The 26,764-nt window shown below is 34.6% G+C and overlaps 2 protein-coding genes across 2 annotated transcripts; one reads left to right on the forward strand and one right to left on the reverse strand.

The window, feature by feature from the left end:
* The first annotated feature begins 431 nt into the window (after positions 1 to 431).
* LOC134240675 (uncharacterized) lies at positions 432 to 1,548 on the forward strand. The gene is made up of 2 exons (XM_062722743.1): positions 432 to 996; positions 1,301 to 1,548. Exons 1-2 carry the CDS (start codon positions 795 to 797, stop codon positions 1,438 to 1,440), a joined length of 342 nt encoding a protein of 113 aa, XP_062578727.1. The 5' UTR covers positions 432 to 794; the 3' UTR covers positions 1,441 to 1,548.
* Positions 1,549 to 8,777: 7,229 nt separating this feature from the next.
* On the reverse strand, positions 8,778 to 24,283 carry LOC134240696 (uncharacterized). The gene is made up of 6 exons (XM_062722764.1): positions 23,829 to 24,283; positions 23,411 to 23,662; positions 22,254 to 22,784; positions 19,901 to 19,998; positions 10,749 to 11,924; positions 8,778 to 10,233 (listed from the first exon to the last, which is right to left on the reverse strand). The coding sequence occupies exons 1-6, from the start codon at positions 24,268 to 24,270 to the stop codon at positions 9,559 to 9,561; spliced, it is 3,174 nt and encodes a 1,057-aa protein (XP_062578748.1). The 5' UTR covers positions 24,271 to 24,283; the 3' UTR covers positions 8,778 to 9,558.
* Between the last annotated feature and the right edge of the window lie 2,481 nt (positions 24,284 to 26,764).

A 26,764-nucleotide genomic window follows, 5' to 3' on the forward strand; every position in this document is an offset into this window, starting at 1 on the left:
GGTCGATGACGTCATAATGTGTACTGGCTATCGCATGCCGTGGGTACCACGAATGTATTACAGAACAAGTTTTAGCATTTTCTGTGCTGTAGGTAGAGCAATTATGGAATTTAACTAGATATTTTGTATAGAAATTTCCATATGTAGCCTTAACTCACATGCGATATCTTTCTTGATGAATAGAGCAATTGAATACGGTGAAATTATTCAAACAACATAGTAAGGACTTTCATAGCTGAGTATAGCATTAACTTACAATATAATGTCACAATAAACTTTCAAATGTTCCTAACACTATGGAGTTAGAGAGACGAGTTATATAGCATACCCCGTAAACTTTAGAACATGAATAGTGTTTAAAGACAAGTGTTATAACTTAATCGGTGATTTAATTATCATATCAGTGGCAAATATGTAGGAAAATTAATAATGCAAAAGATCTTGATTTGAATTATTTGGGTAGGATATGCATATGGGACATGTGATATCGCTTTACATTTAATGGTTTTTGAGGCATGACTATTTCATGGTTTTATAGATGCTTAAAATCCGTCTACTTTCTTTGTTAACAGCCGTGTAGCATGTGTAGAGTGCAGAGAGAGGGGTTTATTTACTTCAGCACTTCTGGATTTACGCTAGTCTAAATATATATTTTCTTCATCAGTGCTGTTTCCTGTGACGCGATAAAATGGCAGTGGTTACCTGTCGTTGGTTTTTCAGAGCGCTTGCGCCCGTGAACCAATGTCAGGGTACCAGTCTAAATTGAGAAGTATAACAGGGCACTTCCGGTAAATATGACGGCGTTTGCCGATGATTACCGATGTCGTAACACTAGGCGCACTTGTTTCATAAGCCGGGTCAAGCCGGTTAATATTCCGGAACCGGGCAAGTCACTTGTTTCACATATATTTAAGCCGCCGGGCGGTCAGAAAGTAGCCCGGATCGCCCAAAAAATTTCGAGCGGCCAAATGAAAAGCAATATGGCGGAAAATGGAGGTAGAAATGTTCTTGATGGTGAAACAATTGTTTTTTTATCATTTGTCGTAGTCTCGGTGTCAATAAACAAACACAACTGATTTAATAAGATACTTTTACAACATATTTGTTTACATTTGCACGACAAAAACATTTTATTTTTAAATTTTAAGCTGCTTTCCAGTTCTGTGGTTAACGAGACCCTCTATATGCTCCAAATTCACAAATTATACATAGAATGGAACAAGTAAATATTAAAACGAAATATATCCACTAAATCGTTGTTCTCATGCGTTCAGATAATTTTGATAATTTTTTTAAACAGCAACAGCACCAATACCAGCCAATCCGGCTTATTTTTCACTCGTTTCAGCGACACTAACCGGGTCAATATGCCATGTGATAAAAGTGAACCGGGTCATCGCCCGGCTGTCTGAAACAAGTGCGCCCATTGTTTCTGACTAAGCGTTATCGAACGTCGTAAACAAGCATGGCTCTTCGTCAACACGGCTTGATGGAAGCTGGCATTATTCATGCCTTAAGATGAGAGCAATATACTTAACAGAGGAAAGAACAAATGTTAGATTGATAGAAAACCATGATATAATAGTTTTGTTAGACAAATTGCTGCATAAACAATCTTTTTAAAGTAAAATACATGTACTTTGGCACGATAAAGATCCCTCACTGCTCAATGGCCCTGAGTGCCGAGTAAAGGTCAAATTTTGAAGCCCTTCACCGGCATACGGTGACGTCTCCATATGAGTGAAAAATTCTTGAGAGGGACGCTAAACAATATACAATCAATCAATCAATCTAGCTGTTTTTCTGTAAACATAGTAAAGAAACACATGGAAGTGTGCATCTATAATGAAACTAGATCTAGACCGCGGTTACAGCTATAGATCGGTCGAGTCATGTATTTGCATAAAAAAAATTCCCTGAGTTTTCTCTGATGAAAAAAAAAAATTCTGGACATGACAGATGTTTGTTGTTGTATACATGTAACCACATGACTGTATACTAAGGTTGTGTTTCCAAAATGAAAAAAAAAATCTTCCTGCTTCTAAATTAAAGGTTTATAAAATACCCGTAACAGAGAGGAAATTAATAAAATAAAAAAAAATAAAAAGAACAAAACTTTAAGAACTAAATAATTTCTACTTTTATTTAAAAAAAGAAGAAAACAAAAATAGGGAAAGAAACACATTTTGGTTTTTTAATCTTGGTATTTATTTCATAGAGAAAAAATAGATAGGCTAGGGGGGGGGGGGCTATCATAATAAATATTCATATTAAATTGATTTCATTTTTATGATTTTTGCAGTTCTCTGTACATATGAGGAAAAAAATACCATACTTTTAAAACTAACAAGATTACATGTACATTTTTTTATCTCACAGAATTGTTCTTATACAAGTTTATAAATACTGTGTTTTTTTTTCAAGGTTAAAAGGTCAAGGAACATTGTTAAAAATGTCATAAGGCTTATTAATTCATGTTGTTTTAAACACTTATCAATAAATAAGTATGGCATAATCATACTAATAGTGTTGAGAAAGAAAAGTTATATTTGTGTGTCAGCAAACGGATACTAAAATTGGGGGTAGGGGTAGTAAATGCTTAATTACTCCAAAATATCCTGGTAAATAAATATTTTATGTATTTTATTTTTGTACAACATTGATTAGAGTCATTTTCTTTCAAAGAAATTTTTAGCCCACTCTTTTCTTTTTTAAATTAAAAAAATTAAAAATTAATGGTTTTTATAAAAACTACACACTTAGCATTGAGTAACGTATTTTAATCAGGAAATTTTATTAATTGATTGTATCGTTTGAAAAAAAAAGTCTTTTTTTATGAAGCATCTGTGTTATCTTTGTTAATCTAAAGTAAAATAACGGTCTGAAAATGAGTTTATTTCACAGAATTCCTCTTCTGGTATAACACTCCCTTCACTGTTTCCGACAGTGGGGTATGATTTGAAAATTTTATTTTTTTCAGATATGTCTGGACGAAATTTTATGTAACTTTGGAATCAAAGCCTCAAAACACTAAAGATAAGGAAATATAAAGTAAAATTTCTTTCTTCAACAATGATTGTTATACATCTAATACCTTAATATTCCAATGTGGCCCCGCCATTACTCCCGGGGTCATGATTTGAACAAACTTGAATTTACAATACCTGAGGATGATTCCATATAAGTTTCATATTTCCTGGCCCAGTAGTTCTTGAGAATAAGATTTTTGAAAATGCCTTGAATGTATAACTAATCAATAATTATCTCCCCTTGGAAGAGGGTGTGGCCCTTCATTTGAATAAACTTGAATCACTGTTACCAAAGGATATCGATAGTTTGTGGCAAGTTTGGTTGAAATTTGCCCATTGGTTCTTGAGAAGAAGGTGAACATGTGAAAAGTTTACGATAACGCCAACAAGGAAGACGACAACGGCGACAGACAACGGACAAAGGTAAGGTGAGCTAAAAAAGTTATGTGTCGCTTCCGTAACTACATGGTGACTTAAACATATGGCGTTAAGCATTAATTTGAAAAAAAAATCGGTGTATTATGAAATGATAGAAATGAAGAAAAGAGTACTTAATAGGATTTGTCAAATAGGTTGGATGTTTGAGTTTCAATGTCAAAAGCCTTCTAAAAATAATACAGTAGGATTTCGTTAATACGGTGACAGTTTTATAAGATGACACATTTTTACGTTGTTAATTGAAAACACAAAACAGATTTCTTACACTGTTTTCTAGTATTACATTTTTTTTATTAATCTATGAATGTCGGTATTTCATTTAAAAAAAAAATCCCAAAAGGTGCCATCCATATTTATTCAGTTCTGATGGGTTATTAACAGAAAAGGAGATGCTAAACAAAAGGTTCACCTAAGCACTGTGGCTAGGAGAAAGTAGAAAATCTTTTATTATTGAAAAGTTTAGGATTTGCTATTCTTCAGAAGATGATCTTTAAAGAATTTTCTATATATATCTATGTAAAAATTTTTGTCAGCCATTTTGGCCCCGCCCTACCCCAAGGGGTCATGATTTGCACAAACTTGAATCTACAATACCTGAGGATGTTTTCATATAAATATGACCAATCATGGCTTTGCTATTCTTAAGAAGAAAATTTTCAAGAATTTTCCTATATACGAGGGTTGTCCCAAAAAAACGCGAACTTTTTTAATATTTTAAATACTATTCAACCAAAATCAATAAAATTTGGTATGGTGTTGGGAAATCATCTTTAAGATATTCTGACAAAATATTATAGGCATGTGGTGTCATATGCACATAACAACAGCATTTAAATGATGTTAAATATCGGTGGTCGGCGCACGACAATTGTTTGAATTTTACAAATAGCATTGTTATTGAAGTTTTCGTTGTTATCAGGCTATATGGCAATATAATATCAAAAATTTTATTATCATAAATACTCTATGATTTGGTGAACTTGTGTTTAAATTTCATTTTTTTTTTTAAATCAATAATGACAAATATATGACGATATAAAGTAAAGCGCTCTGAATTAAACTTTGTCAAAAATGGTGACGTTAAGCAGTGATGCGGCGCACCAAATTATCAAGCAACACTATGTTGAGCGGGATATGACTCCTGAATATAGAATTAACGATGAAAGAACACAAACATAATATGGGGAACAGGTTTATATCAAGTAGAAGAGGTTCTAGGTTGACTTGACTAATTTTCTGATAGAAGACATGTACACATAATAAAAGACTAACTGAAAAGACAAGAGTGGGGCGTCAAAGGCCTACGTGAAGACCGCTGTTAAATAATGGCCTTTAATAATTCGATAAGGTAGCTTTATAATCGGGATTGTAAAATTGTCTATTGAAAGAATTAACACACACCCCACCCCCAAATCTTTTAGTAGTACTAGTATTTGAGATGCATAACTTGGTAACTAAAAAAAACTCATTGCCGTATGTGTGCTAATAATAAATATAAATAGAGGCTCAATTTTCCTTAAAAAATTCCTAAACATTACGAGATACGTTTTGACGTCGTCAGTAATGCACCAACAGCTAATTTGATAGGTTCCTTTACATAAGAGGAAAATTTTATTTATAGAGATGTTTCTTTGAAATTTTTATGCATTATTCAAAAAATGTTGATCATGATGTATGCCAATTTTTAACTTTATAGGCCTAGCAAAACAAAAGATATAAAAAATGTTCGCGTTTTTCTGGGACAACCCTCGTATTTCTTTGTAAAACTACATGAGGATGCTTCCATATGAATAAGAATATTCGTGCCTTTACTATTCTTGAGAAGAAGATTTTTTCAATTTTTCTACATATTTCTATGTAGAAGTTTGATCGGCCGTTGTGGCCCCGGGGGTCATGATTTAAACAAATTTAAATCCACACTGTTTGAGGATGTTTTGATATAAATATAATCAAAAATGCCTAAGCAATTCTTGAGAAGATTTTCAAAGACTTTTTCTACATATTTCTATTTAAAACTTTGATCGGCCATCGTGGCCCCGCCCTACCCCTGAGGGTCATGATTTGAACAAACTTAGATGTACACTACCTGGGAATGCTTCTATATAAATTTGACCAATTATGGCTTTGTCATTTTTGAGAAGGAGATTTTTCATCTATTTTTTCATGATTTTAACAAACTTGAATCTACTCTACCCTTGGAAGATTCTATAAAATTCTAACCAATGAAGGCTTTGTTATTCATGAGAAGAAGATTTTTAAAGAATTTTCCTATATATTTCTATGTAAAAATTTGATCGACCAATGTGGCCCGGCCCTACCCCCGGGATCATGATTGGAACAAACTTGAATCTATACTACCAGAGGAGCTTCCCTACAAGTTTTATCTTTCCTGGCACGGTGGTTCTTGAGAAGAAGATTTTTAAAGAATTTTCCGATATATTTAAAAATGTAAAACTTTGATCGGCCAGTGTGGCCCCGCCCTACCCCTGGGGGTTATGATTTGAACAAACTTGAATCTACACTACCTGAGGATGCTTCCCTATAAGATTAATCTTTCCTGGCACATTGGTTCCTGAGCAGAAGATTTTTAAAACATAGAATCAAATTTTTACTATTTTTGAATTGTTTCCAAATGAATAAGGGCGTGGCCCTTCATTTGAACAAACTTGAATCCCCTTCACCCAAGGATACTTTGTGGCAAGTTTGGTTGAAATTGGTCAAGTCGTTTTTGAGAAGAAGTCGAAAATGTGAAAAGTTTACAGAGAGACAGACGGACAGCTAGACAGACAGATGGACGCTGGACAAAATGTGATCAGAAAAGCTCACTTGAGCTTTCAGCTCAGATGAGCTAAACATTTCATAACTTATTGGTCTTATGGATAAAGAATATTTATACAATGAGATGTATAGAAAAGAAAAATAGATGTCAGACTTGGGATTTCAAATATTACTTCTTCATGAAACACAAAGATATTTAGCATTTAGAAATGGTGACAGGGAGTTTTTTGACACAAACTGGAATCAGTGCAATCAATAGTTTTCTATAAAATGCTATAAAATGAAGCAGTTTTATTTATGTAAAGGATTGAATGTGTCAACTCTCTCTCTCTCTCACCCTCGCTCGCTCTCCTCTCTTCCCTATAAAAAAAAAACAAATCTGTAAAAATATTACATCTTGTATGATGATCAATGCAAAATAAATTAGGGAATAACTATCTTCTAATTTGGTATTTGCGACCGTTTATGCTGATTAACGGTTGCAAACTGAGTTTTATCGGCGACGCGTAAGCGTTTATTTTTTATTTATTTCATCATAAATGGTTAACTAATACCAACAAGAGGCCCAGAGGCCACAGCGCTCACCTGAGCACATCGGGCTTGAATTTACTCTCCCCCTCCAGGCGTTCATCATTTGAACAAACTAGAATCTACACTACCTGAGGATGATTCCATATAAATATCACTAATCATAGCTTTGAAGTACTTGAAAAGAAGATTTTAAAAGGTTTCCCTATATATCCCTATGTAAAACTTGGGTCAGCCATTTTGGCCCCACCCTAGCCACGGGGGTCATGATTTGAACAAACTTGAATCTACACTACCTGAGGATGATTCCACATGAGGTTCATCTTTCCTGGCCCAGTGGATCTTCAGAAGGATTTTTAAAGATATTTCCTATATATTCCTATGTAAAACTTGGGTCGGCCATTTTGGCCCCACCCTTGCCCCGGGGGTCATGATTTGAACAAACTTGAATCTACACTACCTGAGGATGATTCCACATGAGTTTCATCTTTCCTGGCCCAGTGGTTCTGGAGAAGAAGATTTTTAAAGATTTTTTCCTATATATTCCTATGTAAAACTTGGGTGGCCATTTTGGCCCCACCCTTGCCCCGGGGGTCATGATTTGAACAAACTTAAATCTACACTACCTGAGGATGCTTCCACATGAGTTTCATCTTTCCTGGCCCATCGGTTCTGGAGAAGAAGATTTTTTAAAAATGCCATTAATTTTTAACAAATTTATGATTATCTCCCCTTGGAAAAGGGCGTGGCCCTTCATTTGAACAAACTTGAATCCCCTTCACCCAAGGATACTTTGTGTCAAGTTTGGTTGAAATCGGCCCAGTGGTTCTTGAGAAGAAGATGAAAATGTGAAAAGTTTACGACAACGACGACAACGACGACAACGCGACAACGACAGACGACGGACAAATTTTGATCAGAAAAGCTCACTTGAGCCTTCGGCTCAGGTGAGCTAAAAAGCAGATTTCAAGGCATTAATTCATTATCAGACAAAGGATCTTAACTCCCGGTACCTGTTCCGGGGACCTGAATTTAACCGTTATGAAAGAGAGACCTTCTGTCGTCATAAATATGTAATTGAACAATTGTCATATTTACCAGGAGGTAAGGAAAATATTTTCAAATAATTCATGTATCTTCACTATATAGTCATTAAAGCCCCGACTAAACGCCAGAACCCTTGACCCAGGGGCCCTGTAATTCACAAATTGGTGAGAACCACCCTTCCTCCTCATAGCTATATATGTACATACATTGTAGCTCATTGATTAAATGCCCAGGAGAAGAGAAGAAGAGTTTTAAAGAGTTAATGTACTTTCAATATATATAATCAATAGAGCCCCACCATAACAACCGAACCCCTGATCCTGGGACCATAAAAATCACAATTGTAAAAGAAAAACATTCTTGTTCATCATAACAAAGTACAAAATGTACTTGTTTAGTTTATTAAATACCTAGGAGCAAAAAAAGAGAATATTTTCAAAGAATTTATACCAATTAACAACAAAATAATCACCAGAACCCCTGACCCAGGGGTCAGAAAATTCAATTTTTTTAAAGAAATATTTTTACTCATCGTAACTGGTTAGTTTATTTAATGCCCAGAAGTAGAGAAGATTTTCAAAGAATATATGCAAATTAACTACATTATCAATAGCGCCCGCCCTAACACCAGAACCTCCTGACCCTGTGGACATAAAATTCAGAATTTTGGAAGAGGCATTCTCGCTCAACATAACTATGAAATGTCATAACTAAAAAATACTGTATACAGGATTATTTTCGCCCCGTGTTATTTTCGCCCTTTTGAACTTGTGAATAATTTTGCCCCATTTAAATTCGCCCAATCATATTTCTGTTTAAAAAATTATGAGGTATAATTTGAATTCGCCCCGTTTTAAATTCGTCCAATCAAAAAGAGGGCGAAAGGGACGAAAATAAAACGGGGGCTATAATTTCCCTGTATACAGTAACGCATATTCAGTACACTACATGTATCTATTTAGCCCCGCACTGGCATCCCTGATCCTGAGGCCATGATTTCCAAAATGTTGGTAGAGGACTCAATGCTGATTGCAATCATGCCAACAGTTTTACTGCTTGATGTTCAGAAGTAAAGAGATTTTTAAGGATTGCATTAATTTTGGTGGTTTTGGCCCAAACCCTTGGGACACAGGGGAGCAGGTCCAATGAAATTCATAATGATTGTTTCCCTGTACCTATAGATATGTTGTGCCAAATTTGGTTTAAATTGGTTGTGCAGGTGCAGAGAAGAAGCTGAAAATGTTCAAAGGTTAACAAACGACAGACAAAAAAGATAGCAATAGGTCACCTGAGACTAAGTGACCTAAAAAGGTCCTTCTGATATTCATATATAGGAAAGTACCAGATTCATAACATCTACTATTCATTCATCATCTGATACACAGCTAAACTTTCTTTCATACATATAATACAGTTTCAACATATGCACTGTGTCTTTAAACAATTGACTTTCCAAACATTTTCTTTGACATATATGTAGATGATCACGCAATGTTACAAATGTAGTTGTCTTTCTAAATTCACAGAAAAAAATATTTTCAAATTCATTATCAGTGTTTTTTTAATTTGAAACCAAGTTTATAAAAAAATCAGATCTATTTTCCAGTATCTAATTAATTGAAAAAATAATAAACCATTATTTTTGTTTTGAACAGGAATTTCACATCTTAGTCTATTTAAAGTAATACACATTTTACTTTCTAGTATCAAAGAAAAAGTTCAGATTTACACTCCTCTCTTAATTTGACGCATGCTTCATTTCAAGCCTCTCTACTGCTGCTTTCACATCTTCCATATCTGAACACAATTTTTTCACCATTTTATGCTGACTTTCCATTTTGATCTTTTCTATAATGGCATTTTCATCTTCCATTCTCAAGGTCATTTTTTGGATTCTTTTGAGGTCATCCAAATACTTCTTTCCCGTATAAGTTTCCAGTCTTTGACAGATATCTGAGATAATGGACCAGGTTTTCTGGAATTCTGACTTTGATGTGGAGGCTGAGCTCACGTGTGCAGTCAAACCGTTCCGGATTGACCTAATTCTCTCGATATCATCACCCACGGTCACTTCTCTTGCTGCAGGCTCGTCGCCCCATTTTCGTTTCGTTGGTTTAGGAACTTTTTTACAAATGTTTCTGATCATTGTGTATGTTAACGAGATATCGAAATTCTTATATCCCGAATTTTTAGCATCCTGCAAGGTATGCTCTTGTTCTGGACGCAATTTTTTATAAACTGGTGACGCTTTGACTGTGTTTTCAATGTTGGAAGGTGGCACCTCCATCTCCAGTATATCTCTGTATGCCTGATTTAATACATCGTTTGTTGCCATTCCGAGTTTTGCATATCTAGATTGGTCCCCCAGGTCTTGTCCTGAGGCGATTGGAGTTGTGGAAGCGCTTGTCTTCATCTGAAAAAAGTCTTTTCATTTTAATTCATTAGCATTAAAAAAATTGGAAGAAGAAACTTAAAAGGAAGAAGTCAGTCAAAATGTACAAAAAGTATTGACCAGGAAAATGTATATGATAATGGCCATGGACAAGTTGACATGTTATTATGTTGGTTGTCAACTAATAAAGTTTTTATTAATGCAGTTTTAAATACAGTTGAGATTTTGTGTTTTCTCCTCTATAATACAGTTGAATGTATTGTGGAATTTTAAATTTATGATATTAATTATATATATTCTTTACCTTGTAAACTCAATAAAGTTTTATATTTTCAATTAGTCTAATAACTTCTTAAGTTTCATGTGTTTAAGATAAAAAAATATTAATCAAATAAAAGAAGGTATCAAAGTATTTATATCAAAATCAAACATGATATATTCACATTTCAAACCTATTATTTCAAACTTTGAATTTATTCTATCTCGTAGGTCATATTTGTTTCATTTCAGTATCTAAAGACCACAATTCACACTACCTGTTTCCAGTATTTGAGGATTTCTGTCGTGTCAATATTGTGCTTTTTATCCATAGGACAGGAAGGGCACAGAAGAGTCGGTTCTGTAAGCTCAGATTCCGTGATCACGTGACTTTTTTTAATATCACAAAAGCCAATAGGTTTGCATTTAAAGCCAATTTGGAATTTCAAGTTTCTTTGAAATGTAGAGGACAGAGTGTGCAATTCATCTTCAATTTTCTGTCTTATCTTGATACATGTGGGTATTTCAACTTCTCCCTCAATTACGTACACCTGCAACTGAATTTCTGATTGGGTCATTCCAAGCAGAACACAGTGTTTCTCGAACAAAAACACGGCTGCTGTCTGGTAAATGCAAGGTTGTTCTTTTCCGTCTTCATTTACTTTGACAATTTTCCATGGAAATTGCACGCAACTCGCTACAAGGCGATGAAAAATACCAGCAGGAAGAACATCAAACGTGTAGCAGAGGATGGAAGAGGCAGGGTAGGATGAAAAACTACGCACAGGAAACGATCTTTTGTTCATACAGGGAACATACCAATTGTTGTCTTCCATTTTAGCCAAGAGACCAAGCTTCTCCATGTATTGCATGATATCATCTTTGTGCTCAAGGTACCCATTGCTATTCATTTCCCATATCGCAGACAGCAGTGTGTCACTCAGTACTCCGGTTTCATTAAATTTGTTCCATTGTGAGGCAAGCTTAAATAAATCTTCTGCTGCGTGGTTTTTATCTGTGATTACATTTTTGAACGCATCTGCAAACCACTGAACATCAAGAATTATTATTCCTCTGAGAGATTCTTGGTTAAAGTGTAAAATTTCTCTGATGTCATGGAAAAACTGCAGCATGGTGTGAATATCTTCGACTGTTTCCAACTTCATTTCCTGTGGCAATGCTTCATTGAAAGCCAAAAGTGTCTCTTTGTTGATTATTTTAAGGTTTTTCTTTTCCTGGAAGAAGTTTTCAAACATTGCCCAGGAGTATGGGAGTTTCTCACCCCAGTGATCAAGGTTTTTGACAACATCAACAACTGACAGCTTGATTTTTGCAATGCATTCATTCTCGTGGAATCCAACAGCAAACATTCTTTTCCTGTCAAAATGCCTTTGCAGAGACGCATCCTTTGTTTCCAAGCTCGTCCATATCTCACGAAAAAACTTTTCTTTCTCCTGGTAAAAAATGATTTAATATCGAATATTTATTATTGCTATCAACAATATCAATGCTTTTACAGTTTTAGTAACTGTGTAGAATTCAAACACAATTGCCAGAACTTTTGCAACCTAAAGGAACGGAAGCATAATTCAACACAGAAGCAAATTTTAAGAACAATATTAGGGAGGGTAAAAATAATCCACTGACCACGCATAATTCAATATAAAAATTATACCATGGACTTTTAGAGTAAGGAAAACTTCGTAAACAAAAAGGAATTTTAATATTCAAGAACAAGTATACTGTTCACGGTAACCTAAAAGTAGAGCACTCGCTTCGTGATCGAGAGGCCCGGGTTCAATTCTCATTACCGGCGACGCGTCAAACCCAAGACTTAAAAATAGGTAGCGACTGTTCCTTCACCAAGTGCTCGGCATCAGAAGTGAAAGTTATGGGTCTTACGGATATGACCTTAGGTCCCGTTTCCTAAAGAACTCTCACTGCGCAGTGGGCCTTAGTTCTGAGTATAAGTCTAAATTTGAAGCCCTTCACCTGCATACGGTGACGTCTCCATATGAGTGGAAAATTCTTGAGAGGGACGTTAAACAATATACAATCAATCAATCAGAAACAAATATAAAGAAAAAAACGAGCAAGCAATAAGAAGAGGCCCAGGGGCCACATCGTTCATCTGAGTATTGTTGCTAGGAAGAAAAAAAAACAAGAGGCCCTGGGGCCACATCCCTGAGCTGAGCACATCGGTTAAGAAAAAGCACAGGTCAGATCAGAACTGAAAAGTTTACGGGGGGGGGTACCCTCCCTACTCCAAAGGGCCATGATTTGAACAAATTTAAATCTTCTATACATGAGCTTAGGATGCGTAGATGTCATTATGACTAAACATAGCTTTTCTGTTCTTGCGATTTTTCCTTTATTTTTCTATGTAAAACTTTGATCAACCTTTGGGGCCCCATCCAATCCCTGGGGGTTACCATTTGAACAAACTAAAATCTACACTACCTGAGGAAGATTCCAGATGAGTTTCATCTTTCCTGGCCCAGTGGTTCTGGAGTAGATTTTCCTTTATATTCCTATGTTAAATTTTGATCAGCCCTGTGGTTCCGCCCTACCCCTGGGGTCATGATTTGAACAAACTTGTATCTTCACTACGTGAGGATGATTCCACATGAGTTTCATTTTTCCTGGCCCAGTGGATCTAGAGAAGAAGACTTTTAAAGATTTTTCCTATCTATTCCTATGTAAAACTTTGATTAGCCATTGTGCCCCCGCCCTACCCCCATGGGTCATAATTGGAACAAACTTAAATCTATACTACCTGAGGATGCTTATCTTTCCTGGCCCAATGGTTCTGAAGAACAAGAATTTAAAAGATTTTTCCTTTATATTCCTGTGTGAAACTTTAATCGGCCATAGTGGCCCCGCCCTACCCCCATGGATCATGATTTGAACAGACTTGAATCTACACTACCAGAGGATGCTTCCACATGAGTTTCATCTTTCCTGACCCAGTGGTTCTGGAAACAAGAATTTCAAAGTTTTTTCCTATATAATTCTTACGTAAAACGATCCGTCATTGTGGTCCCGCCCTACCCCAGGGGTCATGATTTGAAGAAACTTGAATCTACACTACCTGAGGATGCTTCCACATGAGTTTATCTTTCCTGGCCCAGCGGTTCTGGAGAAGAAGATTTTTAAAAGATGCCATTAATTTTTCATTAATTCATCATTATCTCCCCTTGGAAGAGGGCTTGTCCCTTCATTTGAATAGATTTGAATTCCTTTCACTCAAGGATACTCAAGGTGCCAAGTTTGGTTGAAATTGGCCAAGTAGTTCTTGAGATGAAGATGAAAATGTTAAAAGTTTACAATGACGACAGACAACGGACAAATTTTGATTCAGAAACGCTCACTTCAGCCTTTGGCTCAGGTGAACTAAAAACCAGTTTAGTATTCAAAAGCTTCAATGCGTAAGTGGTCCCAACCTACCCTTTAAAGGCAGAATGGGTAAGGGAGAGGGGTTATGATTTGAACAAACTTGAATCTTTCCTATATAAGGATATGACCAAACATGGTTTTCCTATTCTTGAGAAGTGGACCAACCCTACACCTGGGGGTCATAATTTGAATAAACTTGAATTTACACCACCTAAGGATGCTTCCATAAAAATATGACCAATCATGACTTTGCTGTTCTTGAGAAGAATTTTAAAGATTTTCCCTATATATTCCTATAGAAAACGTTAATATTCCAATGCAGCCCCACCCTTACCCCCGGGGTCATGATTTGAACAAACTTGAACAAACTTGAATTTACAATACCTGAGGATGATTCCACATAAGTTTCATATTTCCTGGCCCAGTGGTTCTTGACAATAAGCTTTTGGCCATAAATGTTTTACTAATCCATAATTATCTCCCCTTGGAAGAGGGTGTGGCCCTTCATTTGAACAAACTTGAATCACTGTTACCAAAGGATATTGATAGTTTGTAGCAAGTTTGGTTGAAATTTGCCCATTGGTTCTTGAGAAGAAGAGGAAAATGTGAAAAGTTTACGATAAGGACAGCAACGACGACGACAACGACGACAGACAGCGGACAAAGGTGAGGTGAGCTAAAAAAAAGTAATGTGTCGCTTCCGTAACTACATGGTGACATAAACATATGGCGTTAAGCATTAAGTTGAAAAAAATCGGTGTAGTATGAAATGAAACAAAGAAATAAATAATACAGTAGGATCTCGTTAATACAGTGACAGTTTTATAAAATGACACGTTTTTACGTTGTAAATTGAAAACACAAAATAGATTTACTGTTTTCTAGTATTACATTATTTTTTTCTATTAATCTATTAATGTCGGTATTTCAATTTTAAAACATAAGTAATCAAAGATTACGAAGCTCACCTCGACGATTGTTATCAGTTTAAGTAATGGGAATCTCACATCAAATTTTCTTAATATTTAGTATCATCCCAACAACAATATTCTTGCAAGTTGTGTTTAACCCCTTACATGGCATATACACATTTCTACGCGTGTATAGTGAAAAACATGTATAGTGTTAACAAATATTCATGACTTTGTTAATACTGCAGATATCAAGGACTTCAAGTTCATTTGGATTGATCTGTTCGCAAAACTTAACCTGGTCTCTTGTTTGGAAAATATAGGTCAGATCCAGCATCCAAAGCAAGTCTGATAGTGTCAATCCTTAGATGCATCATCCATGCAAGTTTGGTTCAGGTAGGACTTATAGTTATTTGGGAATGAAAATGTATGTCAGATCCAGCATCTGAAGCTAGTCTGGTAGTGTCCATCCCTAGAAACATCATCAATGCAAGTTTGGTTCAGGTAGGGCTTATAGTTACTTGGGAATGAAAAAATAGATCAGATCCAGCATCCGAAGCAAGTCTGATAGTGTCCATCCTGAGATTCATCATCCATGCAAGTTTGGTTCAGGTAGGACTTATAGTTACTTGGGAATGGACTTGCTCCTAAAACTTTAACCTGACACGCCGACGCTAACGCCGACGCCGGGGGTATAGTATGAGCTCATCTCGACTTCGTCGAGGTGAGCTAAAAAATCAAAAAAGGTGCCATCCATATTTATTCAGTACTGATGGGTAATTAACATAAAAGGAAATGGTAAAAAAACATTTTGACATCTATATTCAAAAATCGATATATTGCTACGTTCTTTTGCGGATGTATTCACTGACTTTGATTGCATCAACTAGAAGGGTTTGCTAATTACTCTTAAGTTTGCTTGACATTATAAAATGCATTTAAATGTTACTTGATTAATTTATATTTACATTTCCAATCCCTTGTCCGAGATAAAATTACCAATTGTAAATGTAATTGATTTCCTCATGAATGTTTTGGCACAGTTCCAAAAAAAATACACGTGCAGGGCGGGACAACAGCTAGAGAGAAGCAGGCTTGGAGCACGTGGATTGGCGGTATCAAAGCATGTAAATATAAGGAATAACTGTCTTATTTTTCGAATTCATGAAGATGATCAATGGATTAGCTTGTGTGATAATTTTATGCATAAACGCCTTCGGCGTTTATGCAAATTATCACACAAGCCAATCCATTGATCACTTCATGAATTCGAAAAATAAGACAGTTATTCCTTAAGTATTTATGTCCCATTAGAGGACAGTGTAGCCTTCATTGTAACAAAGGTGGGGTTTCCATAAGGCTATTTTTTGGCCCATGATGAATTTCAAATTAATTCCTTCAGTTATGTCCAGTAATGTTTCCTCTGTCATATTTTACAATTTATTTGCAAAACCAACATATACTAGTCACGTGACCAAGGGGTATCTAAAGGGTCCCTCTAAAAGCATCTAAGAGGGTTATGAAGATTTATTACTTGTAGAAGGCTATTCAATGTGAAAAACCCTAGAAAGATTAACTATATATCATCAGGGAACATGGAATAGGGCTGAGGTAACACAAAAAATTAACTAATTTAATATATTTTGGAAACAGAACTTCTGAAATTGTAGCCATAAAAATTTAATGGAAATTGTGTACGCTTTCTTATTAGACATCTTTGCTACCTATAATAACATAAAAAGTATGAAAAACAATCAGTTATAAAAAACAAATGCTTTCAATATTAAGATATATCATATATTGAGACAAATCATTTAAAATATAACTGTGCTTGCGACCCATACATATTCTTACAGGTATAAAGTAGAAAAAAAGACCTCTACACATTATAAGTAAGTACATCGATTTAATAGTATTTCATTTAGATTGAAACATAGGAAGTGTAAAAATCTCTTATCTTTTGATTCCATGACCGTACCCATTTTCATGTTAAATTTTTTTCAAAATGTTTTTGTAATCGCATGTACATGTGCCCCTTTGAACTTGCACAAATGACCTTGGATTAAGGTGTTAGGTATTAATTCTTATGTTCCTCCGTAAAAAAAAGATATGGACAGGACATGTTTGCACAGATAGATGGACGAGGCGATTCCTATACATACCCCAAAACCTTGTTTGTGGGGGGTATAATGAAAAGACCACTTATTATTTGGGCAACAGATTTAGAACAGATCAAGGCACAAACTGCATCATCAACATCTTGTAAAACTCAAATTCACATAAAGTTGAAAGGAGCTGGTTACTAAAGGCATTGGGTTTTTTTGAACAGAAAATAAACGTACGTTAAATCTTTGAAACGGCAACATACCCAAATCAAGAAATTTTTAACCTTGATTTACATTAAATAATTAATATTGTTTACTGTGAAACAATAAGTCTGACCTTGGTCTTTATATATTGAAACTACCGTCTCTATTGTCAAAGTGTTTCCTAACAAACAAACACACAGGCATGTTATAATATAATCAATTATTTTTCTTTCGTATGATTTTAATACTGGTATAAAAGGAAAAGCCAGTACTAAATAGTAAAACCTCCACTCTGATAGACTCTCATGAATCAATCTAACAATAACATGGCATGCCTAAGCAAAGAGTGTACCAAAATTTCAAGAATCTGCAATGAGTATTTGCTGAGAAAACCGTGATGGAAATTTGGTACATACAAACACAAACAGCTGACATTGTATTCATACAAAAATAAATGTCACCTTTTGACATGCAAAACGTGTGTTAAAAGCCCCAATCATCTACTTTGAGTAGTTGCCGAAAATATGCGAAGAACATTTGTTACAGACAGACACACAGACAGCTAAACGGACACGCAAGGGTAAAAAAGTATACCCCTTTCTTTCAAAGCTAGGTTGGAATTACTAGTAATCTGTTTGATTGACTGGACATTTAATTTGTTATAAATGTGTATGATTCACTTTAAGTGTTTGAAAAAAATTAACCACAACTCAACAGATTGCAAAATTTGCAAAGTCATTAGTTTTTAAGTGTGTGTTGCATTGCAAACCGCAACCATATTTCAGTGTAATGTTTCTGTACATATAAGTAATTAATTATCAAATTATGGTTTTGGTTCAGAATGTAACACGTTATGACTAGAAGGTTAAACATCATAACCCTCCAACATTTTCCCATATAGTCAATGTTAAAGCAGTTGAGGGTACCATACTTTGATCGTTTATTCCAATAGTATCCGAACTTTTTTCTCGCAAAATAAATATTCAGCACAAAATTAGACATGTTGAATATAATGAAAGTAAGTTTAAAATTGTTGGCAATCTAATTTCATTTTTCGCAAAAAACATGGGCCAAAAAACAGCCTTGTAGAAACCTCGCCGTTGAATCCCATTCATCTACTGATGCTTCGTAGCAGGTTTGTTTAAAAGTGGTTCTTGCAAATTTGATGAAAACCAGAAGTCTCTGTCGAGACTGAAGCTCTACTGGTTTGTACTTATAGCAAAGGAAGAGAAAAGTACTTAAGCAGTTGGAAATTTAAACTTTTCAACAGCAATAAATAGAATAATGATCCCTGATTAAGTCTCTTTTTGTTCTTAGTGCAGTCTACTTGCATGCCACACTTATGTTATAATCAGACTAAAATTGAATTTGGAGAAACATTTTGAAAGAATTTCGCAAAACTGTCTATTTTTAGTAACCACGGCAACACCGTTCATCGAAATCAGAAATCGATAAACAGAATTATGTATCTTATTGAAGTCTACTTGTGTGCCAAGTTATATTGAAATCAGACCAAAACTGTAGAAGGAGTAGCATTTTGAAAGAATTTCACAGAAATTTCTATTTTTAGTAAATACGGCAACACCCTTCATCGAAATCAAAAACCGATACACAGAATTATGTATCTTATTGTAGTCTACTTGTTTGCCAAGTTATATTGAAATCAGACTAAAACTGTAGAAGGAGAAGCATTTTGAAAGAATTTCACAGAAATTTCTATTTTTAGTAACCACGGCAACACTGTTCATCAAAATCAAAAACTGATATACAGAATTATGTATCTTAGTGTAGTCTACTTGTGTGCCAAATTATATTGAAATCAGACCAAAACTGTAGAAGAGGAAGAGTAGCATTTTGAAAAATTGTTTACAGACAGACAGACGGACGGACGACGGACGCATTACTATCGCATAAGCTCTTCTGGTCTCTGACCAGTAGAGCTAAAAAGGAAAATTAACAGACAGACATACCGATAAACATATGGACAAAAAGTGAACAGAAAATATCAGTTGTCTTAAACCTTTGTTCAGATGTGCTTAAATTATAATACATTCTGACATTTTTCATGACTGGGAATGAAAGAGGTAACGATGCTTTTAAATTGATGACCAATTATTACTCTGTTCTTGTGAGATTTAACGTTTCAGTGCATTCCTACTTAAAACATTGCTCATCCATTTTGGCCTTAATCTTCCCTCGGGGGTCTTGATTTGAACAAACTTGAATTTACACTACATTAAGTGATGTTTCGATATAAGTATGACCAATCATGGCTTTTTTTTCTAATCATGGCTTTGCTGTTCTATAAGATTTTTAAGATTTTTCTTATGTATTCCTATGTTACACTTTGATTACCCATTGTGGCCCCAACCTACCCCTGGGGTCATGATTTGAACCAGAGGATGTTTCCATATAAGTAACAATGAACAATCATGGTTTTGCCATTCTTGAGTAAAGGATATTTATTATTTTCCTTTGTATTCAAATGTTAAAGTTTGACGCCCCATTGTGGCCCCATCCTACCCCCAGGAGTTATGATTTGAAAAAAAAAAAAATTTCAAATACAGATGATGCTTTTACATCAGTTTCAATTTTGCTGGAGAAGGCCATTTATTTGAATTTGAATTCCCTTTACCCATGGATACTTTGTGGCAAATTTGGTTGAAATTAACCTCTTGAGAAGAAAATGAAAATGTGAAAAGTTTACAACGACAGCAACAACAACAACAACGACAAACAACAAACATATTTTGATCCGAAAAGCTCAGTTGAGCCTTCGGCCAAGGTGAGGTAAAAGATATTTATATCAAATACCTCTTTTGTCTTCCTTTCAGCATGAGTGCCCACCAGTAAAACAGGAGCCTTTTCACTGCTGTATTGATGAATGGACTTGGTCCAGAATGTTAGATAGTCTGAATTAAATAAAAAAATAAACATTAACTCAGTATACAATAGTCTATATCATGTTGATGAGTATAAATCAACTCCAACTTGGCCCAGAATGTTAGGTTTTCTAAATTAAATAAAAATCAACAATTACTCAATGACTTTATCAATAAATACAAGACCATAGATGCTAAAGCTCACATTAAACCACCGGTAGCCTTTACTATGTTCATGAGTGTAACCACCTCCAGAGGAAAGAAAATGTACATCAATTTAGTTTTGATGTGAATTCAGTCATAATGCAATCAGTAAAACTGCATTTTTCTGGGGGCTTAATCTTGTTAGATAAAATTATTCAATGTTACTAAAAAATCTTGTTAGATGAAATTATTCAAAGTTACTGAATCCTCCGGTATGGAGCAACAATTCATTTAAGTATAAATATGTGTCCTTTCACAGACTATACCAGATTCTTAGACCACAATAATCCCATCAATCTTACAGACAGACATCGCCCAACTTAGCAATGGCCCCGGAGCCACATCGCTCCCCTGAGCAATGGCTTAAGAAAAAAAAAGGAAAAATCAGTGTAGCAATGAAAAGCTTAAATGCATATATGGTAAAAACCTATCCCATCAAGGGAAATGGAATTATGATTTAAACAAAATTGAATCTACACTTACTAAGGATGTTTACTTAATTTTTTTTGAAAAACTCTGACATTTTATTTTTTACATGTTTGGATTTTCACTGTAGCCCTACCCTACTCTTGGGGGTCACACTTGAATTTACGGAAGCTTCCATATAAATGTGATCAACCATAGCGTACCTTTTTCTTGAGAGGATGATGAAAGACTTATCCTATATTTTCTTGTAAAACTTTGATAGTTCCAATGTTGCCCCTACCTACTCCAAGAGTCATGATTTTAACAAATTTGAATGTACATCCCACCCTTTTTCGGGGGTCATGATTTGAACAAACGCAAATCTATCCTACTTGGGGATGATACCATATAAGTTTCATCTTTCTGGGCCCTGTGGTTCTTGAGCATATTTTCAAAAGATGCCATAATGTATTTTCAATAATTACTGATTATCTCCCCTTGAAAGATGGTGTGGCTCTTTTTATGATCTAACTTAAATCTTCGAAGTCCAAAGGTATCATGTGGCAAGTTTTGTTGAAATTGGCGCAGTGGTTCTTGAGAAAAAGTCGAAATTGTGAAAGGTTTACAGACAGACAGACGAACACCGGACAAAATGTGATCAGAACAAAAACTTGAGCTTTAGGCTCAGGTGATATAAAAAGGATTTTCTATAAAAAAGTGACAATCTTAAATATATATACTATAAGCAGCGTAAGCCCTAACCACTCGATTGAAAAATTGCAACCGAAATGTTCCGAAAGAGAGTTCCTATAGTTTGTTTGTACCCTATTTTATTCTGAACTAATGTCTTCTATGGCTATTGAACATCACATGAAAGAAAACAGACTATGAACTCTTTTATGCGATGAGGTAAACAATTTCGTCATTGGAGCCATACTTTGAACGGAGATTTCAGTGAATATTTTTATGCTGGGATTTACCTGCCTAAACGGTAAGCAATGTAGAAATAATAATGACAGAGAGTCAAATAAACAACCAAATGACTGAACTGAAGCGAACGGCTGTGTGGTCTAGGTATAATCGGCCGAAGTTGGCACCTAATATCCAGACGTGAGTTAAGAGTGGCTGATTAGAGATTCCGCGGGCGTAAGTCCAAATATCTAACATATATTCCAAGATCCATTTGAATCATTCTGCTGATTTTTTTGTAAAAAATTGAATTTTACATTTTCTCTTAAGAAAACTTAAACTGTTGGATATTTACATATGAATTTTCAATTCCGACGCTTTGTTTGTTCCATTTTTACTTAATATTTTTACTCAAATTTCCCTGTATCAATATGACTTACTGATTTAAAGTAGCAAAAAGTATATTTTTGTTTAAAGTATTACACAAATTTGCAATAGATCAAATGATGATTGTAAAATAAGGCTAATTCTCAAGTCGAATGTCTGATTTCACAATCTTCTTACAGGGGTCTGATAGGCCATATTTCAGACTATGTGGAAAAAAATGTGTGGTTGAATTTCTTTTATATCATATATAAAAAGAGATTTTGTATCTAAAAACAAAATATCAAAGTTTCAGAAAAATTGAATTTGAGGAAATATTTGGCCTATCTATTGTGTCCTACCTTAATAAATTCTAGACAACAAATAATGTAACTAAAACAAACCTTTGTGTGTCCACCCTTCGTAAATGGAACCTTCTTGGCTACAGACCTCTTTTCCAACCTTTTCATCAAACTTTTTTTCCATATTAAGCACAAGAATGAAGAATGCCCGTGGACTCAGAAAAATCTGGTGTGAGGCATAATATGAACACTGTCCCGCAAAGTCAACCATGGTAATTTTTTTCTCTGGCTCGCCCAAAACATCTTTGGAAACTTTTAAAATTCCTGATATTTCTGAATTTTCAGAAACCATTTTTTTGTCTTCAAACTTTTCTCTTTCATCCACGAAAGCAGCGGCTTCATTTCCTTTGAGTGATTCAGAATCTAAATCCAAGCTCTCATGTGTAATTTCTTCATCACTGACCGATTCTTGTTCGTTTGCTATACTGGCTGCATCCATCTGATCCCCTGACTCTTTGATGTCTAATCTTTTCATGTCACCTGATAATTTTGCAGGCTGATTTGAAATAGTCTTTTGTTCGCTTGATTCATCAATTTTAACTTTAAAGCGTTGTTTTTCGTTTGACGTGTTTACTACAAAAGAAAAAAAGCATCATTAGAAATTTTTCAATTTATTCAAGTAAAATTAAGAATTTCTTTTCTTTTTAACTCTTTGATAAAAAAATGCATATTTCGTTATTTTTTTCGCTTAAGCCAGGGTACAGAGTAGCTTATATTATATGGAAACGGGATATCTTGTATTTTTCATTTACTAGATATTGTATAATCGTGTACCATTGAAATGCTAAAAAGCTTAAGGGGCAGTGGACACCACACCCTGGGATTGTTGAGTTACATAAACTTAAATTTAATACAGCAACAAATACCAGAGGCACATGAGCTGCATCACTATGTTAGTACTTTGGTTGAAGAAAAGCAGAAATCTGTTCAGTGTGAAAGGTTAAAATATATAGTCTCAGGAGAGGCAAAGGCAGGGGTATGTTTTGAACAACCTTGAATCTACACTACCTTGAGCAGTTATTTGACCGATCATGGATTGATTTATAAATATTAGGATGCTTTCAAATTAATACGACTAATTATTACAATTCTGTTGTTGACAAGAATCTTATTTGATACCTATTTAAACAAACCTTATTAACTCTACTAATTCGGTCATAATTAAAATCAAATGCCTGGAAATCATTAACACGCCATACCTCGGACTGTGGTGTCTGTCACATCAAAAATGTCAGACTGTACGTCAATGCCCCTGGTCGATGTTGAATTCTTCAGAATTTCTTTCAGGTCGGTGCCTTTCAGTCTTTCTAGTAAGGTTGACTTCCCACTACCTGCACACCCAATGATCATCCCAGAGGCATGATACATGGTCGTCTCCCCTTTCTTCAGATTGTCCAAGAAATTCCTCACAGACTCATCACCTCTCATTATAACCTGTACTGGTATGCCAACTATAATAAAGAAAACATTTCTTACAAGACTGTAGCTCTGACACTGAACTTTATATTGTGAAAGTAGAAGTCAACAAGCTTTCAGCTAAGCTGAACTCAAAATCATTTACACAAATATGGTGAAAAGACCTTAAATGTTATGTAAAACAACTAAAAAGAAACATACGCTTGGTATACACTAATTCATGTATTGATTGGTCCATCATCGTTGCATGTGTGAACATGTCTTCTCCAAGTTTTTCTATCAGTTGTTCTGTTTGATTTGGCAATAACCAACAGCAAACTTCTTCCTCAATCTCTTTTCTCAGATAATTTGATGATCTGCAGTACTTTGCAATGTTTTCTTTTTCTGCCCAATCCAGAAACATATTCACGAATTTCTGATCCCTTGCAAATCTAAGAAAGCTGGTGTCTCTGAAGAATTCACAGGAAAATTCAACTTCCACAGTATCCTGTTTGAGTATTGGTTTGTACTTCTTTATGTTGCTGAGATTGGATGGCTTCTTAATCTTCTTAAATTTGAAAACTTTGGCAACAGCATTATATTTCTGTATCCAGTCGTCAGATTTCAGATTTATTTTGTATGAAGGGCAGAGCAGAAGGCACATCAAAACTGCATCTCCATCTACAAATAAACAAAAGGTCCATGTATCACAGCACTCACCGTAGTATTTATTTTGGATTAGAGAAAAAACAGAAGAAATTAGTCAAAAACTGAAAAGTTTAAATATACACATGGTCCAAACCTATCTCTCCAAGGGAAAGGGGATATGTTGCCTCTATACTAACTTAGAATGTTTCCATATTTCTTTGACTAATCTGGGTTTTAGTAGACTTTTATATTTTTACGATCTTTTTATAATTTTTACAGTTGCCCTGCCCTACCCCCAGGGGGCAGTTGGATTTGAACAAATTTGAATCTATATTACTCAAAGATGCTTCGTTATCAAAATTTCAAATTATGGCCTTGCTTTGTATAAATTCAATACCTTATTGTGACCAGGCCCTATAATGCTTCAGGGGTGAAGTACAAGTCCAGCACGTACTGGCCTTTCAATTAATTTTTCAACTTGCTCAAATGATAAAAATCACTTGATATAGGTTTGTAAGTATGTGAGTTTCTCAAAATATGTAGTCATAATCATTATAATAATTTCATTCATTTAGATAACTCATTAAAAGAATTAATATCATTCATTGTTTTGATAACACAGTGCACAGACCTTCAGATCGGTTAGAAAAAAAGTGAGGTTTGAAAAAAAATAAAGGTATGGAACTCTTTTCATAGGGCACGTACTTTCGCCAAATAAATTCTTTCAAATGAAATGCTTCACAATTTTACTTTCCATCTATATCTATTCAAATTTAAATAATCTTCATTACTACCAAAGTTCATTCCGTAATTCCTTATACTTCTGGAGATATTCTGAAATCAATCCCCAAATTGACCTTAATTTTTTTAACTTGACATCAGCTTGGGCCTTCAATAATTGTAAAGCGGGAATGACGGGACAAATTTTCCCCGGAATTTATTATAAACTAAATGAATATTTGCTCACTTGCATTCGAGCTTTACAAGGTTTTTCTTTAATTTGATTATATGATCTTACTATGTCACAAATAACATTTTAGCGGTCTAATTGTTTTGAAAATCGAAAGATATATAATGTATTCCGGGAAAAATTTGTTCTACCACAGCTTCTTTTACATTCATAATCAACATGGCAGTGTAGTTGTTGATGTGGACGTTTTCAAATTAATTTTTCGCGAAAGGAATTATTACGGACTAAACCTTACAATCTGGAGTAAGAAATCAACTTTAAGTTGTTGAAAGATTTTGGAAATACTATATATGCATCTCTTCGCTGCACTTCAAACACCGTCTGTTTACATGTGAATGATCAGGGCCCCAAGCTAATGTCGAGTAAAAGAAAGTAGGTCATTTTTGAAATTGAATTCAGAATATATCAAAAAATATATGGAAGTTCGGAATGAGCTTTGGTAGAATTGAAGAACGTTTATGTATGAACAGATTTCAATAGAAAGTAGAATTTTAGAGCATTAGAATAAAAAAAAATTTAATTAGCGAAATTGGGTACCCAGTTTAAGAGTTCCATACCTTTATTTTTTTTACACACAAAATTGTTTTAAGCGATTCAAAGGCCTGTGACACAGTGTGAAAAACAATCAAAAAATTGCAGATATGTTTAGTGTTCATTTGGTATCGTTATGTATACAAAAAGCGTTGACCAAAACAAGAAGAGTGTTTTCACTATACCTGGAATAATGAATCAAAATAAAGTGAAAACTACTGTATTCAAGATTTATAACTCTCCTTGACTGTTGTTATGAAAAATAAAATACAGGAGGATCAAGAACGTTGAATCACTCTTCTGATAAATTGTACAACATATCACTTCAATTTAATGTCTCTAAGACTGCTGTATTAATTACGATAACACTTTAAAATTAAAAAATACATCAACTGAGAAAGTTTAATGATTCTAAGCCCCCTACTAGCTATATCCATAAAATTTTAAAAAGTAGGTCACAGTGACCTACTTTTTAGACAAGACACACCAAGACCCTTATATGCATAACTTAACAAAATTTGGTGATTTTCACTTTCTGAATACTTGAAATATTAAGATGTTGCCTTGAAATTCCAAAAGTAGTTCACTGTGACCTACTTTCTAGTTAACATATTCTGAGGATTCAAAATACATTAACGAACAAAGTTTGATTATTCAAATTTGGTGATTTTCAGTTTTTGATGACTTGAAATATTTAGATGTTGCTTTAAAATTCCAAAAGTAGTTCACTGTGACCTACTTTCTAGTCTACATATTCTGAGGATTCAAAATACATGAACTAACAAGGTTTGATTATCCATAAACAATTACTAATTCAAACCCTAAAATTTCAAATAAGGTCATGGTAACTTACTGTGTGCACTCATAAAAGCGGGCTTTATATTTTATCGTTTTTAGCGTGGATATTGTTGTACTAATTCATGAATACCACTAGGAAATTTATATATACTGAAGGAAAAAGAAACGCAGGGTAAACTTTTGAGGTGAATTAAATTTGTTTTTCTGAAAA

Source organism: Saccostrea cucullata, unplaced genomic scaffold, assembly GCF_032062105.1.
Source record: "Saccostrea cucullata isolate Sc308-1 unplaced genomic scaffold, CSIRO_AGI_Scuc_v1 ctg7298, whole genome shotgun sequence".
Classification (NCBI taxonomy): Eukaryota; Metazoa; Mollusca; class Bivalvia; order Ostreida; family Ostreidae; genus Saccostrea; species Saccostrea cuccullata.